The sequence below is a fragment of the Miniopterus schreibersii genome (genome assembly GCF_964146895.1).
Source record: "Miniopterus schreibersii genome assembly, chromosome: 21".
In the NCBI taxonomy this organism is placed as follows: Eukaryota; Metazoa; Chordata; class Mammalia; order Chiroptera; family Miniopteridae; genus Miniopterus; species Miniopterus schreibersii.
In genome coordinates, this window is record NC_138123.1 from 5,630,261 (window position 1) to 5,648,515 (window position 18,255).

The following is an 18,255-nucleotide window of genomic DNA, read 5'->3' on the forward strand; positions in this document are numbered from 1 at the left end:
TAGTAAATACACACAATTTCTGTTCACTCATTCTGTGGGAAATGTTGACGTACTTTAAGACTCTGAGGTGGTGCTATGTAGATACAATATTTGCTTTTTAAATTCTGTTGTTGTTTTTTATGAACTTATCAGGTATTTTGGAGAGATCACCCCCTAAGCCTCTGTATTCATGTTCATAAGTTAAAGTCATTGAAAATGTTACTGTACTTCAAACAATGTACTTAGAAAGTGTATTGATAGATCTAAGTTGATATGATTATTAGCTTATATTGGGGAATAATGAGTGGATTTTGTTAGATCTACTCGACATATCTGAACTGAAGGTCTTAGAATAGAGCTTTACCTATGAGAGTGTTAAATTTAATCAAGTCTAATGATTTAAAGAACAAACACACATTGTAATTTTTGGCATGAGTTTGCTGTAAGGGCTTTGTGCTTGTGGGAGTGAAGGAGCTAGGAAGCTTCTAAAAGAATTTAATACCATATTTTTAGATATAATTTAAGCAAATGTTTTCTTTTATCCCCTGGGGACTCGGTTGATATCTTCTGGCAAGCAGTAGTGAATGACCTCCCAGAGGATTTGGGGGGTGGTGGTGTAGAGGAGAGTATTTTAGGGAGGAATGCCTCTAAAAATAAAACACAGGCTCACCACTCTCTTTCCTTGAAGAGAATTGTTGCTCTTTGTACATCCAGTTCAGATACAGAGTCTGCAGAGCTCCTTGGTTAAGGCCCGTGCCCTGGAGGGAGACTGTGGGTCCCAGCTCTGCTATCTGTTAGCTCTGCGACCTTGGGAAGTCACATCATTTCTTTATGCCTCAGGTTCTTTATCTGTTAAAAGGGAATAACAGTCGTGCTCACCTCGCAAGGTTGTTGTGAGGGTTAAATGTTTGAACACGTGATGCCCTTAGAACAGCGCCTCGCACCTGGTAGACACTCTATAAGTATTAACTGCTATTATTATTATTATTATAATTATTATTATTACATTGAGATAAAGGAAATAATTATTCCAAAGTTTTGAGTCACTGGATTATACCCAATTTTAATTTTTAAAAATTTCTGTATTTTAAGTCATAGGTTTACATTCCATTTTATACCAACACTAATCGTAAAAACTGTATTAAATTTTAATACAAAAATTGTACACGTAAAGTGTACTTTCTGCTTTGCTGCACCAAGTGTAAGCAAGCCAAGGGGGAGGCTGAGTCATCTGCAGGTGACTTGGTGAGCAAGGATAATTGCAGCCTGCCGAGGACCATGGTTGGTGACATCCATGTTCCCAATGCAAATGGACATACCTGTCTGTGGTGCTGTATAGTGCCTAAGAGCACACACTTGGTGGATAGGACAGCCCTGGGGTTTACTCCCAGCTTCAGTCCTTTATAAGGTGTAGAGCTTTGGCATGTCTCCTTACCAGTAAACGAGTATAATACATACCTGGTTGGAGGGGTTGTCGATCTGAAGTTACTAGGTGTGTGTATGTTGCGTAGCTGCAATAGTAGGTGTTCAGTAAGGCACCAAAGAAGCCAGGAATCCAAGGGAAGGTGATGAGGAAATTCACAGTTGCCCTCGGGATGCATTCTTCCTCTGCAGCTGGTTATGATCCCTAAGCCTTCATCCCTGAAGAGTCTGGGCCGTCAGAACTCTTGCCTGTATTGGGTGATTGTAATTTTCCATTGACTAACCTCAGGACACAGGAGTCGTTAGAGGTGCCCCGGAGGATCCCCTGCATTTAGACACACTCCTCCTTAAGCTGTTATGTAACAGCAGCCCAGTTTCCCCTTGATGGTCAGGATCAGCCCCATAGCCCCGTATAATGACCCTCTTCTTTGCCCAGTGACTCACTGCCCCGCCATGGCCCAGTCTTGGTTTGCAATTCAGTGGCACGTTGCTGTGACACCTGGTGGAAGCATTCCTCCCATTCCTCCCTCAGGTGCTGAGACTTCTGTGCTAGCAGAACCCAAAGTTGCAGAGACTAGAGAGAAATACATCCCTGCCGGATCACTAAGGGTAACAGAGAGGGATCACTCCTGTTTCTATCTTGATTCCTGGACCTGTGTATCCCAGCTATGGGAGAAGCAGCACCATATATTTATTATTCACTGATTCACAGTGCACATTGCATCCTGGAAGATGTTACCGCAGCTCTGCAAGGTGCTGTCACCCAGCTGCTGTCGTAACAGAGTCTTTAAAAAGCCATTCCACTGGTTTATCAAGCCAGCTGCTTCGGGGCATTGGGGAATATAAGAAGACCGGTGAATTCTTCAGGCACAAGCCATTACCAGGCTTCATTTGCTTTAAGATCACTTCCTTTCTTGGAAGCAGTGCTGTGTGGAACACCACGATGGTGAAAAGTGTATTCTGGAAGTCTCCCCGTGAGGTTTTGGCTTGAGCATCACGGAGAGGGAAGGCAGATTCCTATGAACAGCAAGTTTTTCTTCCAGTGAGACCAGAAGCCTGCCCCTCCTAGGATGCAAGCAGTCCAATATGATCAACCTGCCCCCAGGTAGCTGACAAACCTCACCCCCTCCTCCCGGGAATCGAGGTGTCACTTGGGAGCTGAGTATTATTCGGTGCATTTGGCAGCCCAGCCTTGGTCCACGACGGGCCCACAGCTTGAGTCCTCGGTGGCGAACACTCACACGGGACACAACTGTGTCCGCGGGCTGTGCTCACTCAGAGATCTGTTCACACATTTCTCCCTTGGCCTTCATTTTCAGGTCATGTTCCTTCTAGGTCCTCGATCCTTCAGCCAAGCCACGAGCTCCAGTCTGCGAATCTCTGCAGCTCCGTACTTCACGCCCTTTCTCTGTCTAGCAAAATAAACAACTTCCAGGTGCCCTGCCGCAGGTCGCACCCACTGGAGGGTTTCCTCTGTCCCTCTTTCTTCTGTGACAAACATGATTTCCAAGGAACAGTGGTTAGGTGAGCAGTGGAGCTCTCATCAGCAGGAATGAATACACTGAGCAATGAGATGACATCTTTACGTAATGTGAGAGAATGTAACTGCCCACCTCCAATTCTCTTCTAATTAACCTTTTAAGAGTAAAGAACAAAATAAAAGTACTTGCAGGTCAGTAGAGACTGAGCTCTCTTCTGCCTCCATTTCTGTACTCCCTGAACTACCCAGGAACGTGGTTAGCGAGGGACTTGGGATCCAGAAGAAAGCAGTTGGTGCAGGAACGTCAGGTTCATAAGGTAAACACAGGCTGTAAAAGTGACCAAAAAAAGAGCAGTTGCTTATTTTTAGGATGTTGGGGGCAAAGTAAATACAAACGCTGGTTAAGAATAACATGGAAAATGGCAGAAGAAACGTTGGAGCCCAAACTTCCGAGGTCTTGGGTTATGGGGAGGAGAATGGAAACGGATTATTTTTAAATTTAAATTTGACCAAAAGCAACACTGCACATCAGCTTGGAGTGGGGCGGAAAAGTGCAGTAAACCGAATCCAGTGGGATGGGAGTGCCAACTTTTTGCCAAGTAAGCGGGGGAAACTCGCCACGAGCTGGCAACGTAATTACTTGAAAGAAAGGTCAGCTCAACCCCAAGCAAGTAGGCGCGGCCCCCAAATAAAGAGAGGGCCTTTGAAGAGAGAGCCTTTGCAAGTCTTATCCTGACACGTGTCTGTACATTCACACACATGCCCAAAAACGTTTTCCTTAGTTTCCTGAGGACCTGTGTGAACGTCCACTTATTTGGTAATATTCCAGAAACACCTGACTTGCTGTTTTGAGAACCTGGGTAGTAACAAGGCTTACCCTTTGGTGATACAATTATCAACAAAAACAGCCCCCAAGGTAGACTGTTAGCCATAATGAGTTAAGGAATTTGAAGGTCCACGTAGAACCGTGGGAGGATTTCCGATAAATGGTCGGGGCCCTTTCCAAACTCCCAGCTCCCCCAGCCCAGTTATAGTTTGTGTATGTTCGTATCCCTCCTCACACTGCATTTAAATTAAGCAGGTGAGGTGTCCAGAGGCAGACTCTTGGCTAACTGGGACTGGCTTTCATCGCCGAGCTACAGAACGTGGTTCAGAGTATGTGCTCAATAAATGTCTGAGATGAACTTAAATATAACCTATGCCAATGGCAACGCCTAACAGTGGAAGAAAAATCCTCTCAAGCAGTAAATTAATGTAATTCTTGATTTTGGTGAACAGTAAACAAAACCTGCGAAGACAATGGGGAAAATTATTTGAAGAGATAACACAAAAGCCTGAATTACCTACCTGAACTGGTTACTTGAATAATAATATTAGCACTCAATGAATATTTACAAAGTACCTCTCACTCTACTGTGTATTATTTATCATCCACTCAGCAGATACTTGCTGCCTCCATACACGTGTGCACTGGGCACTGCTCCCAAGCACCAAGGATATAGAGGTAAATAAACAGACAAGAATTTTACTCTTACAGGGGAAATCAGAGGAAAACAGGTAATTTTTTAAAGATCACATAATATTAAGTAGCAGTGAGTGATATGAAGAAAATAAAGGAGAGCTAAAGGACGGGAAGAATTGGCAGGAGGGCCTTTTACGAGAGGTGGCCAGGGAAGGCCCCCCTGTGCAGTCCGGGGGGCGGGGACAGTGAGCGTGAAACAAGCAAATCAAGATTTTTTTCTGCCCCCTGGAGACAGACTATTAATTATTTAATTATCGCAGTCATTGCCAGAAAGGTGAGAGACCAGATGTACATGCAAATTGTTTCCTCTGTATATCATCCCGAGCGGTCCCCTGGGGTGCAGGGTGGGCAGCGGGTCCACAGAATTGCCACTCCGGGGCTGAGAAAAAGGGGTTCACGTCGGCAAACAGCTCCAGCTGCCAGAAAACAGCACCTGTGTAACCTCATCAATTACTCTTCACGTCGGAACTGTTTGTATTTGCTTTTCTCACTCACCTTTGATATTTGGGGCCATTTCTGACCATCATGCTTATTCCCCAGCAGTGCATTTTTGTCCAATTGAACTGAACGATGTCACGTTGAAGGGGGTGGTGGCTTCGTCTTCTTCCTGAAACAATACTTTTTTTTCTTCTTTCACCTAAGAGAGTTTATTCAAATACCAAAGAGGACATTGTCCAAAATAATTTTCTCTTTGTTTTCACTCCTTTCGCAGAGGTCAGTTTCTCCTTTTTCTCTCATTTTTTATTTTATTTTATTTTTTGAGGGGGAGGTGAATTCTGTTTCTAATTTAGAACAGGACAGAGCTGCCTATTTTAACACAAAGGGATGTAACAGCCCAAGCGAACCTTTCTGCTTTCCTGCCTCAGCCAGGCATTGTTTGCACCAGCTCTTGCGTTCAGAATGGGGAGAGAGGTATGAAAAATGAGTATAATTTAAGGGGAAATTCAGTACATTTAAATCGCATCCATCAGAAATTTTTCCGTTCCGTTCTCCCTGTAGCACGGACGACCAGTTTTCTCAGCAGTGACCGTCACTTGGAGCCTGTGAGTGTTTTTAATCAGCTGACACCTGCTTTCAGATGATGCCACAATAGCGAGGTCCCTGTGGGAGCCACCAGTAGCCTCATAGGAATCGCCACAGAATTTTATTTTGGCACTTGCTTGGGTAAACTGGTCTGTATTCTTGACTTGCTAAAGTTGTCAGCATTTCCCGTGCTGAGGCTATAAAAGCAGTTACTAGCCTGTCACTTATTACTTCTATGGCTTCTTTGTTTTGGGGTTTTTCACGTTAATATTCTTAACTCACCGGGAATTAATTTTGGTGTAAGGAGTAATACATCCTTCTAGGGTCCAACTTAACTTTTTTCTGGTTGTTACAAAACCATTTGAGGAATAATTTACCGTTTCCCCATTGATATGAGATACAACATTGACATCGACCTATCAAGAGTTCTCCTTTGCAGTTGGGCCTGTTCCTTAGGTGAACTTCTGTAAGAATTTTGTTACCTGGAAATGCTACAAAATTTTCTCTCTTTTTTTTATTGTTTTGTCATAATGAGTCATAACTTAATTGTAATGATTTTCTGGTTTTCACTACGTCATGATTCTAAAAAAATTCAACCTTCTGGAACAAAACCAGAAATAAGTGGGAAAATGCTCCTTTGTGCCTATTCTCTATCCATCTGAATTATTGTTTATATGTGAAGTTAAAATAAAGTAGAATTGGCTGCAATGATTTAGAAAGTATATCACGTACACCCCACACCTATCTGAAAAACTTTCACAAACCAGGAAAAGTGAATCTGAAAGAGGGACATGCAGGGATGTAGGGAACTATCATGAGTAACGTAACCTGCGAAAATTACAGATAATTAAAATAATTTCTAATCACGTGGCTGTGAGGTTTGATGCTATTCTTTAAAACATTTTAAAAAATAGAATAGGCACATATTTTTAAAAATCTGAAAAAAATGCAGAACAATTTTTGGTGGCTTTAACAAAACATTGTATGCCAATAGCATCTGGTATCGCTAGTCCAGGCACCCATGTCTCCGACCGCCAGTACCTGGCCCTGGGGAGCTGTCTTAGCTCGTCTTGCCCCGGTTAGCCTCTGATCTCATGGCTGTGATTATCCTGTAACCGTGAACCTTGACAGCCATGGGCCCTCCAGAATCCTGGCCTCCACTTCTCTCTTGTCCCTCCACTGTTTTTTGTCTTCGTCCAGTTTAGATTTTATAATCCATCATTTCAATAACCTAACTCATCTGGCCACCTCCTCTTGGTTGGTGCCTGTTGGGCCAACTCCAGACCAGGATGAGCTCGTATATCTGCTTCCTCGGCCCTTGCCGTGGGCAGTCGAGCATTGCTGACGAAAATGACACAACTAGACGGGTTAGTTAGCACCACAGCCAATCTGTGGTCACCCGTGCCAACTAGACCCTCAGGACTGCCCAGCAGAGCCCTGCTAGGCTGCTTTGGTTCGTGCGTTTTTCCTCTGCAGAAATTACTTCCAGTCTCTTCTGCTCTCTGCAAACCTGTGACCTCTCTCTGCTCTTAGCAGGTGACCTTCCCTCCAGTGACAGAGAGAGCAAGGGCCCTCAGGTTGGAGCCACCTCACCTCCCTCCTCGCAAGCTGGGGACTTTCCTACAGCGACACCTGCTTTCCCTTCCCTCTGCCCGGCACAGGAGACAGACGCCTTTCTCCCTGCAGCAGGGCCGAGTCTCCATCCGGGCTCTGCCCCGTGTCGCTTGCCCCCGACCCGGGGACGTCGCTTGTCTTTCCCTCTTGTCCCGGCAGCTCCACTCTCTCCACTGGATCCTTCCCTTGGGGTTTCCACGTGCTCAGGTCTCTCCTTGAAACAAGCAATGGGACATCGCCACCTCCGTTTCCCAGGCTTCCCCAGCCCACCTCGCCTTGGCTTTTCCCCTTAACGTTTTTAAACAACCACCAAGAGAACAGACACTGGAGGTGGGGCTCCCAACACACTAGAGGGGAAAAAGGAACAGAGAAGTTCATGAATATGGGGAATATAAAGAAAAGAGAAAACGCAAAACAAAATGCAGAAGGAAGCCCAAGGACGGCAGAAGTTACTGTGGACGTAGCAGGTTCAGTTCTCTACGGTGGGAGCTATTTATCTAACGTTCTAGAAGAGCAGAAGCCCACCAGGGAGGGGCATTAACAGCAGTGGGGTGCAGGGAACACTTTGGCATGAAATGTTTTATGCATTTACATCGTGATCGTGTTTTATGACTTTGTACGTTTGTCACAAGTCATATTGTGCACTGGAAGTTGGTGAATTTCATTGTTATTTATACCACAGTGAAGCTGACAGAAAGTTCACTAGAGGCATCATACATACTACTTGGCTTCCAGTGAGTTAGTATTTACAAGTCACAATTATGTAAACACAGTACTTTTTAACTGAAAATTTGATTATATTACATTAGGTGGATGAGAAGAGAAGGGGGCACAGGGTAAAAGATCTTAATCTTAATTGGCCACAGTAGGAAATGGAGAGAATGTCTGAGACTGAAGAACCAAGAATGAGCAACCACCAGAGGGAAAATCTCAAGAAAAAGACTCTGGGGAGCAGGCTTGAAGTCCGGAAGGGGGGTGCAGCGGACTGATAGCCTATTAGAGTGACTGGACCTTTTTGACCATGTGCATATATCGTTTTAATAAAATTTCATTTAAAAATTGGGGGCAGTGAATTGCTAGAAATAACTATAGAAAGACCAAAAATTGGCCTTGAACCCAGCCTAGTTGAGAGGGGAATAGAAGCTCTGACACGATGTCTGGCTCTTCCTGGGCGGGAATGTCTAAGCTGAATTTGAAAGGATTTCAGAGTTCACCAAATGATTCTTCTGAATATAATTATTAAGGATGTTTCCTCTTTCTTGTAACTCTGTTGAACTCAAGTAGTGCCTCTAAGACATCGTACTGATTTACTTGCATTTTCTAGGCTTATATTTGTGCCAGCGGTGGAGAGATGATCTATATAAATCTTAAAAAGCATGGCTGGTCTACCTATTACTATCCTAATGTTGAGTGAGAGTGCTGATAGAATATTGATCAGAAGGATACCAGAAGTACGGGCTGATTGGTCAGTTGGCTGGGTTATACGCCCAGCAAGTGCAAGTGTGAACATGGCAGGTTTCGAGATACAGGACTATGCTCATGAGGTGGTTTGTCTTGGCATTAAAGACATTTTAATGAAGCAGTTCTGGACTGTGATGTCGTCTCAACTAAACAAATAACACCCTTAGAGGAGTAATGGCCTGTGGGGCTCCTATCTACCTAACCATTTATATCTTTAAATCATAAGCATATGCCTGAAGCTATGCAGAACATTTCGTCTTACATAGTTATATTCCCCCTGGCAAAAGGAGCCATAGTCCAATAGAAATCAGAAACAGAATGCCCAAACTTTAAAATTGTGTAGTGCGATGTATGTTCATTGAAGGTGAATCACTGATGAAAATTACTTGTAGTCTTTTAAACTGTCCTTTTCGAATGGAATTAACATTGACGTCTTGTAACCTTTGTCTTAGCATACATCTGTGGATGGATACGCCGAACCACACATCCAGCCCACCAAGTCGAGTAGCAGACAGAACATTCCTCGGTGCAGAAACTCCATCACGTCAGCCACCGACGAACAGCCTCACATTGGAAATTATCGTTTACAAAAAACAATAGGGAAGGGGAATTTCGCCAAAGTGAAGTTGGCGAGACATGTTCTAACTGGGAGAGAGGTAAGTTTTCCACGATGCCTTTTAATATTTACTGGGATATTGAATATTTGCCTCCCCAGAGCCTTGTTAAATAGCTTTCCCAGAGCAGGTGGTGGGAATCAGTGAGTGTTACAGCATCAGCATGGCAAATACTGGGATCCGTGTGAATGCAACGTGCCGGATAGAGCTGTATCGCAGCATGGAGTTGGCCTTGATGCTGAGAAAGAACCACCTCTTCATAGTAGCATCTCAGAGATGGAGCCTGACGCAAATGAGCTTTTCTCAGACTTGTGTTTCATTATGTGGTTTCTGTAAATATTTCGGGTTAACCTTTGCTACCCAACTTTAAGAACAGGGCTAGGATAAGTTTTTATTAATAATCAGTTTTGTATAACAAGTGTTGTTATACAGATGTTTTAAAATTGGGTTTCTAAAATCCCGTGGGTTTTAAATTATATGTATTTATATAGCAAAAATTTATATAATAAATAATTATTGTAAACACTGATATATTTAGTAATTTCTATGTTAAAGATTAAAAGTAGTTAAGCATCTAACATTCTCTGTTACATTATGTTTACTGGATCTAATTACGACATTATGAAAAATTTCAGTCATCAAATGTTTTTGGTGAGATTTGATTTTGCTCTATACTGAACATTATTGTCACTTCCGGTTGAATTTAGTCTTCTCTGTCCATGCTGACCCCAGGAGCTGTTCAAACACAGGCCACACTAGGCAGAGGCTTAGAGGACATTCAGACCCCCTTGGTTTGTCTGCTGTAACTAAGTTTGGGTGGCCAGTTTCTCTACCCACCTAATCACTTCAGTCACATAATACTCAAGTCACTGAAAGTTTATAAGCCTCTCCCTTCTGCTAATTGTAACTTACCAAGATCAGGAGTGAAAGTTTAAGATGCAAATGATTTTTATTTTAAAAGAGGAAACTTGGAAGAAATAACAAAGTGATTTCATTGACTCAGGGTCAAGCACGTTAAACACGTGAGTCGCTGGCATGTGTCCTAAGGCTGCCAGATTATCAAAACCTGGCCATCCAGTTACGTGCACAGTGAATTTATCTAGTTAGAAATGAAATGAAAGATGCTTTATTTCTAAAATGTATTCATTAAAATATACTCAAATACAGTTTAATGATTCTCTTTTTTAGGTTGCTGTGAAAATAATAGATAAAACTCAGCTAAATCCTACCAGTCTACAAAAGGTATTTGATTATTTTAATAGGAAGTAATTAGAATGTGAGTTTATTAATTAATGTATGAGTTCTGTAAAGCCAGTTATCCTAAATTTTCGACTAGGTGCAATGTTGCATTTCATCAATATATTAAGAGACATGCTATACAACATATTTATATTTAATATTTAAATAATATTTTTAAAGTGGTTGTGTAAAAAATATCTCCTACTCAAATGCATGTGCCATGTGAAAGGAATTTATGTATTTAATTCAGTAGAATTAAACTTGGTATGAAATGTTTTGAAGTGCTCAGGACCCTGCTTTGTTAAGCATCTGTTCATGAGCTGATGTTGTCCATAGGTGGGTTTCTTCCTTCTTCCGTAGGAACTAGCGTTCCAGCTAACTTATTTCTTCAGAGGGTGAAAGTGTAAGAAAACGGGGAAAGAATGAAAAGCAGTCAGGATGCGGATTGCCCTGTAAACCTGGAGAAGCTGTTTCATTTGCTTTATTACTTGCTTATGTGGGGAAACCTTCTCCGCTACGCATTTTAGCACTTTCAAAATGAAACAGATATTTTAACATTTCTGCCATACATGTTAATTTTGTTTAGAATGAGACAGTATCCACTGTAGAAGCAATATTAAGAATTAATAATTTAGCCCTGGCCTGCGTGGCTCCGTTGGTTGGGCATCATCCTGTGCACCGAAAGGTTGCCCATTCGATTCATGGTCAGGGAACATTTCATTAAAAAAACAAAAAAACAATAATTTAGCAAGTTGTCAAGAAACCAAACTTGTAAACCAATCAAAAGTATTGAAAGTATTTAAGATTTACTGGAATACATACGGAAGAATTTTTTTCTTGAAAATAGAGGAAGCTGGGACTATTTAAGTCTCCTGTGGGTTTTAGACTCACCATCTGGCTCTTCTAAAAAAATCATCTTTTCATTGAGTTATCTGAAGAGTCACACTTCTGTTCTTTCTCTGAGCCGGGCAGTTTGTTGACGTAGTAAACTAGCCTATTTTTAATTTCTGGATGGACTTATGTACAGCTTCGCAGGCAGAGCAGGCGAGGATGAACCCCTCGAATCCGCCTGGTTGAAACTGCCCTGGAAGCCGGGGCCGCCGTCAGCCGAGGGGAGCAGAGCTTTTCTCAGCTCGTCCCCGATCCGCTGTGTTTAAGGAGATGAATTTCTCCAAATGCACGTGTTGATGGTCCTCTGCCCGCGTGTCCTTTTTAACAGGAGCGTCTTTCTTTCTGTTTTCTTTCCCAGTTGTTTCGAGAGGTACGAATAATGAAGATACTGAACCACCCTAACATAGGTATGAAGCTTACACGTGAATTAATAACGAAGCGTTCCCCGCATCCGAGTGCATATGAAAAGCTGCAGTTTTAAGGATGTTTTATATAAATAGAAGAAAGGCCACAACCAGAAACCTGAGTGATGAGCTGAGAAAGTGATTCTTTGGGTAAAGATAGATTATAAAGCAGTTAACTGAAGGCCCTGCAGCCTTCCGCCTGCCACTGGTGAGGGTGTGACTTGGAGCTAATCCACATGCAGCGCATGTTTCTTCTATCTTCCTACTCAGTCTCTCTAAGGAGAGGTTGCATGCCATTTAGATACTTATAAAAAGTGAATTCCAGATAACTTGACAATATGCATTATGGTTTTAGGCAAAATAACTAATTTGAATTAAAAACTAGAGCTGATTTCAGTTGTAGTGAATTTATTTCCATAAATTCTGGGTTTCTCCTATATTTACAAATAAATGTGTTGGTTACATGTATTATATGATGTCACTGCATTTTAACAAGTAGAAAGCATTTCTGTTTTGAATCTGTTTTTAAACACTTGTTTCTTGCACATTTAAAAGTCTTACATTTATTAGAAATATTAATATAATTACTTGTGGTGTATAATTTCAACTACATAAATCTGATAATTTAGTAGTTTTTTAACCACAAACTTTTATAATATCACACACTTACAGAATTTTTTTGTTTCTGTACTAAAGTATATATACGGCTTTAGGATAGGCCCATTATAATACAGTATCTTTTAAAGCTTTAGTTAAAATTTTATTATTGTGAAAAAAAATTTTATTCTGATTTTAAGATTTCCCTTTTATTACCTTATTATAATTAGAAATAGTAATGGGTTTTTACTGCCATAAACTTAACTCTCTTTTGACCCAGCCGTTGGTCCCCAGTCACTGTATGGTAAATAGCGTTCTTCCACATAGTAATAACTCTTGAGACAATATTTAAATTTAAAATTGTAATTAATAATCTTTAACAAGCACTTGGAATTTCTGCTGGTTTAGTGTTACCTTAAGTTTTACTAAAACACATCCAATATGTGCTAACAATTACAGTTTTATTTCTGATTTCTTTTTCAGTAAAATTGTTTGAAGTGATTGAAACAGAGAAGACCCTCTACTTGGTCATGGAATATGCAAGCGGGGGTAAGGTCAGGGGGCTTGACAAGTTCTCGTTGGTGAGACATAGACCCATCAACACCTAGCGATTAAGTGTAGCATTTATGTCTTTATTGTTGTTAGTGAATTTATAGTTTTATTAAAATGCCGTTACCTGATGCCTTAGGGAAAATTCAGTGTTTGTTTTCAAGACCTATTGATCCTACATTTAAGAGCTGGATTTGGAGCTTATTTAAAAATTACGTAGGGACATTTTTAAAACTCTAAATTTGCATTTTATCTATGAATGGTTTGATTCTCCTACCTAAATAGTATTATAATATGTCAAGTTATTATGATGATTAGAAGTTTGTGGCTATAAGCAGGAAATCTCAAATTCAGAATGTATTTAATAAATTCTAGGTCAGATGTTTATTTCACTGATTGTTCATCTATGACAGATTATCAATATACGTACATTTTCAAGATAATCCATAAAATGTTTTCATTTAAACAAGTATTGATCTCTATATAGGGTGTCCCCAATATACACACCCTTTGAATAATTATAAAGGCAATGTTTGTTAAAATATATTTCAGTTTCAAAATTGAGCTTTCAGCTGTTACAGCGTGTATATATTTTTTGGGGACACTATATTTTTGAAGTTAAAAGACTGAGTTGACAGGAAACTAGCAAGATACATTTGTAGTAGAATGTAATGTATATTTTGACTACATAGTGTCAAAAATAGAAATGATTTTTAAACACTGATATATATAGAAAGCCACTTTCATCTGCTTTCCCCTCAAGTGAGAGCTACACTGGCTGAAAATCACAGTTCCGTTAGGCATAGGACTCAGCATTCTCAGAAGTAGGTTTAAAATGTATGGAGCTAAGTCATTCAATAAGTAAAAAAGGAATACTTGATGGTTTTAAAAGCTCGGAAAATTTAAGCACTTGAAGAAGAGGGAGGGCAGCTCTAAGTATTTAAACCACTCTGGCTAATTAATTCTTCTGCTAATCAATAGAAAAACAGTGTTGATTCCTTTTAGCTGATAAAGTACATAGATTCTCCTGGTGATTCAGATTTTATGTAATTAGAACATCCAAATTATGTATTTTTATACTGTCTTAGATTTCAAAAAACTTTTACTACAAATAATAAATATATTTTAATTGCATTTTCAGTTTTTCGTAGAGATTGAAAGTTTTAATAGATTTGGTTTTTTCCAAAGCTTTTTTTTTTCCACTGTAAAGATATTTCAGTGTAGATTTTTTTACTTAACCTGAAAAACCTGGTTATTAGTATTTTCTTATTATTGGATTTTAAACAGTTATTCAGCTGTACGACTTTGCATAAAATGAAGGTCTATAATAAAGTGAACAAACTTACAAAAAACCCATCATGAACTATTACTCTATTTTTCTATCCTTTAGTTAGATTTATTTAACCTTTTGTCAGCGTGGGAACCCTGACTGTTATTTTTAGTTCAGTTAGACCTTTTTTTATTTTTTATTTTAGTCATCTAAAGTCTAGAAATAGGGGCTGGATATGCTTTGATAGGAGAAATTATAGACTGCTTACAGTCTGTGGACACCATTCTGCTCATGAAGGTCCACCACCAGTGGTGTTCATATGTGTACTGTTTTCACAGTGAGTGGTAAGTACAGTCAACTCTCTATTGGTGCTAATGAAGGGGACCGATGGCGGGGGCAGAGAGCACAGCGTCCTCACTGCTGTCCCCCAGTAGCGGAGTTGGAAGGGGAGGTGTAGTGTGGAGACTGTGTCCTGGAATTCAGCCCCAGCCAGGGGGCCCCGCCTTCAGTTCTGATTTCCCAGTGACCGATTTTCTTCGGTCTTGCCAATCAGCGATCCTGTGACAAAACAGTCCTGGTTCTGCCAGTCAATCTAGAATCATTTTCTTGCCCTTTTAATCTATAAATGGCAAGGCTCCTCTGGAAAATACACCACTTCATGTTTTCCCTCTGGAATTTCCAGATATTTTAGGATTGAATCTGACATGCACACAGAAATCCAGCATGAACAAGAGTGGAGTCAGACAACAGCCTCGAGGCCAGGAGTAGATCAGACTGGTTGGTGTGGTTCACTAATGGGGCAGAAAGTTTCCAGGGGTGGGGAAGGCAGGGAGCTCCTTTACGATTTCAAACCATAGTTTGGCCAAAGGAGCCTATGAAAAGTAGGGCCAGGGCTGCTCTGGAATAGTATGTTTGTTTCTTCTTTCCTTCATGCCAACAACTTCATTAAATGTTTGCTATGTCCTAGGCAATATTCTGGGCACGGGACACATGGGTGAGCAAAGACTAAGCCCCTGCCCTCAAGAAGATTACATTCTAGTAGGGGAAGCAAACCATAAACAAACCATAAATAAGTGAAGGACTGAGTCATGCCAACATTTGGGGTCTGAGAGTTCTGGGCAGAACTTAAGAGTAGCCCAAAGTTTTGGACTGGGGTGTGTGTCTTTCCCAGCCTGAACTCACATACAGTATTAGAATTAACGACTGATGGGCCAGCTAGGGCACCCATTCATGTCTCTGTTTCCATCACCCCGTTTAATCATTTAAGTAATATGCCGTCTGACATTGTAGATGTATTAGTTTCATCTGACACACACCATTGCATATTTGATTTTTAATATTTCACTTATATCCTAGGGTTGATATTGCATATACATATATATGTAATATATTTGTGTATCTCGATACAAATCTGTAATTTATTGAGTGCTTACTATATGCCAGTCACTGTGCTAAGCATGTGGGTTATTTCATTTAGTCCTGACAGAGCCATGTGAGATAAGCAATGGATAGAAACTGGTCCTCATGAGGTTAAGAAATCTTCCTATGTCTCCCAATGAGTACTTTGGGGTTAAACCAGGATTCATACCAAAATTGGTCTGATTCTAAAGTCTTGAATTTTTAACCACTTTGCTGTACTTTGTAAGAACTCTTTAAGCCATTTTATGAGTTTTTGATGTGCATGTATATCCATACGGTGTAAATTGCAATTTAAAAGGACACAAAAAATAAATTTCTTCTGTATCCGGAGATATTTTATTTTTAATATTGTAACTAAATATTAATTGAGGGTTTTTTTGGGGTTTTTTTACTATTATTGACTAGGAAAAAATGCAGTAACTTGCAGACATGTAAAGTAATGGATCTAATAGAAAAATTTTAAAGTTTCTAGTTGTCTTTAAATTATTTCAACAAGTTTGTATCATCTATCCACTTTGTGTTCTGTCACGAGGCTGGGGACACAAAGTAAGTACGGACGTGATGATGGCTTTCAGGTATTCTGAAGTTCACGTGGGGCAGTAGGAGCCGCACCTGAGGGTGATTTAATTCTTTATAGTAAGTAGTCAGGTACAGAATAGATGGAATGAGTCTGGTGAGAATACACGTAATCGGAGTGCAGGAAGGAAAAGAGCAAAATCAGTGTGTCCGTGGTGACAGCGAGATGGGATTTGACCAAGGCTGAAGGAATTTAAAGGAGAGAGATCCAACGTGATAAGACTTTTGTTATTTTATTTGAAATGGAGGCCCCCAAATACAAAGCCAGATGTCATTTCTGATGGGCCGTGCTGTGGCTTCCCTTTATTAGAACGGGTAATAAAGAGTTGACTGTATTTTTTTACATAATCATTGAAAAGCCGAAAGTGAGTTTTCTTGGTATGTTTTTATGACTTATTCTCGAAAGAGTGTTGCTAAATCACAAGCTGCTACAGATACTCAATTCTATATGTAATTTTTTTAAATTTTTTTTTCTATTCATGGAATAGTTTGTGACTGACGTAGAACCACCAGAAAATTGGGGGCCAGAGGCCTCTTCAAACACAAGGCGCAAACTTGACATTGCATATAATTGTTCGTTGAAATTCTTACGTGTATTTTACCGCCTGCTTTGCCTTCCCGATTCAGGTGAAGTATTTGATTACTTAGTGGCCCACGGAAGAATGAAAGAAAAAGAGGCCCGTGCAAAATTTAGGCAGGTACGGAAAGTAGTTTTCACCTTTGTCTTGCGGCTGTTTTTAGTAACGTTCAATGGACAGTGTCACAAACTGGACTTCGGGGGGGGGTGGTATTTTAATGAGAAAAATTCTTGCTTCCTTTTACTTTTTGTGAACGGAAAACTGAAAAAGAAACCTGTTCTTCCTGAATTTAAAAGAGTTGCCAATGGTTATTTTTAGATGGTCATAAATAGCGAGATGCTTATAGGTGAGAGTCAATCACTCTTTGATAGTCTTAGAAATATAGGCTAGGCTGAGATAGAAAAGAAATAATCCTTTATCCAATAATTGTTATCGCACATTGTTAGCCCTGTGTATGCAGTATATATGAGTACTGTTTAGAGAGGTTATTTTCTTTTATAATTAAAGATATCTTGGTATTAGAACTCATATTTTTACAGTTTTAGACTGTGGTCAATTTTATTTAGTCAGGCAAGGAACCTTGCAATGTGGCAGAAGAATATGGTAAGATATTTATATTTCCCGTTCAACTTGAATATGACTTGTTACAGAAATGCCAAAATAAGAAACTTAAGTCGATCTAGGATTTTATTTTTTATTTTTAGGAATAAAGGGATTAAATTAGCATACTATATAAATTACTGTAGAAATGACAAGTTAATGTAAATTGTTTTTAAAACTTACTGAAGTCAAGTTTTGGAGGACAACTCACTATATCCCAAACTTTGGGATTGTTAATACTGGGAACTTAAAATAGTTCATTGAAAAATAGCTCAGTGCCTCTTCTGTAAGCACGAACACTGATTCTACAATGAGAGGGGCCCTGTCATCAATAAGTTTGGGAAACACTGACCACCGATACCAGAGTTTCCTCCAAGAGAGCTTGCATGTATGTTAACATAGAATTACGTTTCCAACCCTACATATGGATGTCCTGAGATGGGAGGGCCTGGCCGTAGAACGGTGCGGTGAAACCTGGCCTTGTGGACGGGGTTCTGGCAATGGGTCTGAAGCCGGAATTTCTTTCCCATCAGAAACTGTACCTGGCGAGATAAGTGTGGTGATATTATAAACCACCGTGTTTGACTGCCAGAGGTCAGAGGTCAAAGAGTCTGGGGAGAATCAGTGCCTAATCCGAGCATTCCTCTCTGACTGTCCTCCCATCCTGAAGACTCTCAGGCCCAGGGGAGTTTTATTTCAGAAGTGCCCGTAGAGCTGCGCTCGTGGAGATTGTTCTGTCTAAAGGGCGGTGATGTTTGGTAGCCAGATCGTTTTCTATAGCGTGGCTTCTTCGCTGTCTCGGGACAAAGGGCCCACGCGCCAGGGAGCGTTTCTAATGGAATCGATTTTCTATTTTTTACGATTTCCTCCCTCCTTTGTACTTCTGCTTCTGTAATTGTGCCTCGTACTGTGGTTACCCACACTCACATTTTCTCCTAATCGGACTGCCAGGGCAGGGTCCACGCGGTGGCAATTTTCGCATTTCCCTAGCACATTTCCTTGCACATAGCAGGTACT

The 18,255-nt window shown here is 40.5% G+C and overlaps 1 protein-coding gene across 2 annotated transcripts in view; it reads left to right on the forward strand.

Moving 5' to 3' along the window:
- MARK1 (microtubule affinity regulating kinase 1) overlaps positions 1 to 18,255 on the forward strand; it is a 46,221-nt gene that overhangs the window by 9,458 nt on the left and 18,508 nt on the right. For both annotated transcript variants that reach the window (XM_081124306.1, XM_081124307.1), the window contains exons 2-6: positions 8,954 to 9,157; positions 10,304 to 10,357; positions 11,604 to 11,652; positions 12,730 to 12,795; positions 16,688 to 16,758. In XM_081124306.1, coding sequence (XP_080980432.1) covers positions 8,954 to 9,157; positions 10,304 to 10,357; positions 11,604 to 11,652; positions 12,730 to 12,795; positions 16,688 to 16,758 — 444 coding nt within the window. The remainder of the gene's footprint in view (positions 1 to 8,953; positions 9,158 to 10,303; positions 10,358 to 11,603; positions 11,653 to 12,729; positions 12,796 to 16,687; positions 16,759 to 18,255) is intronic.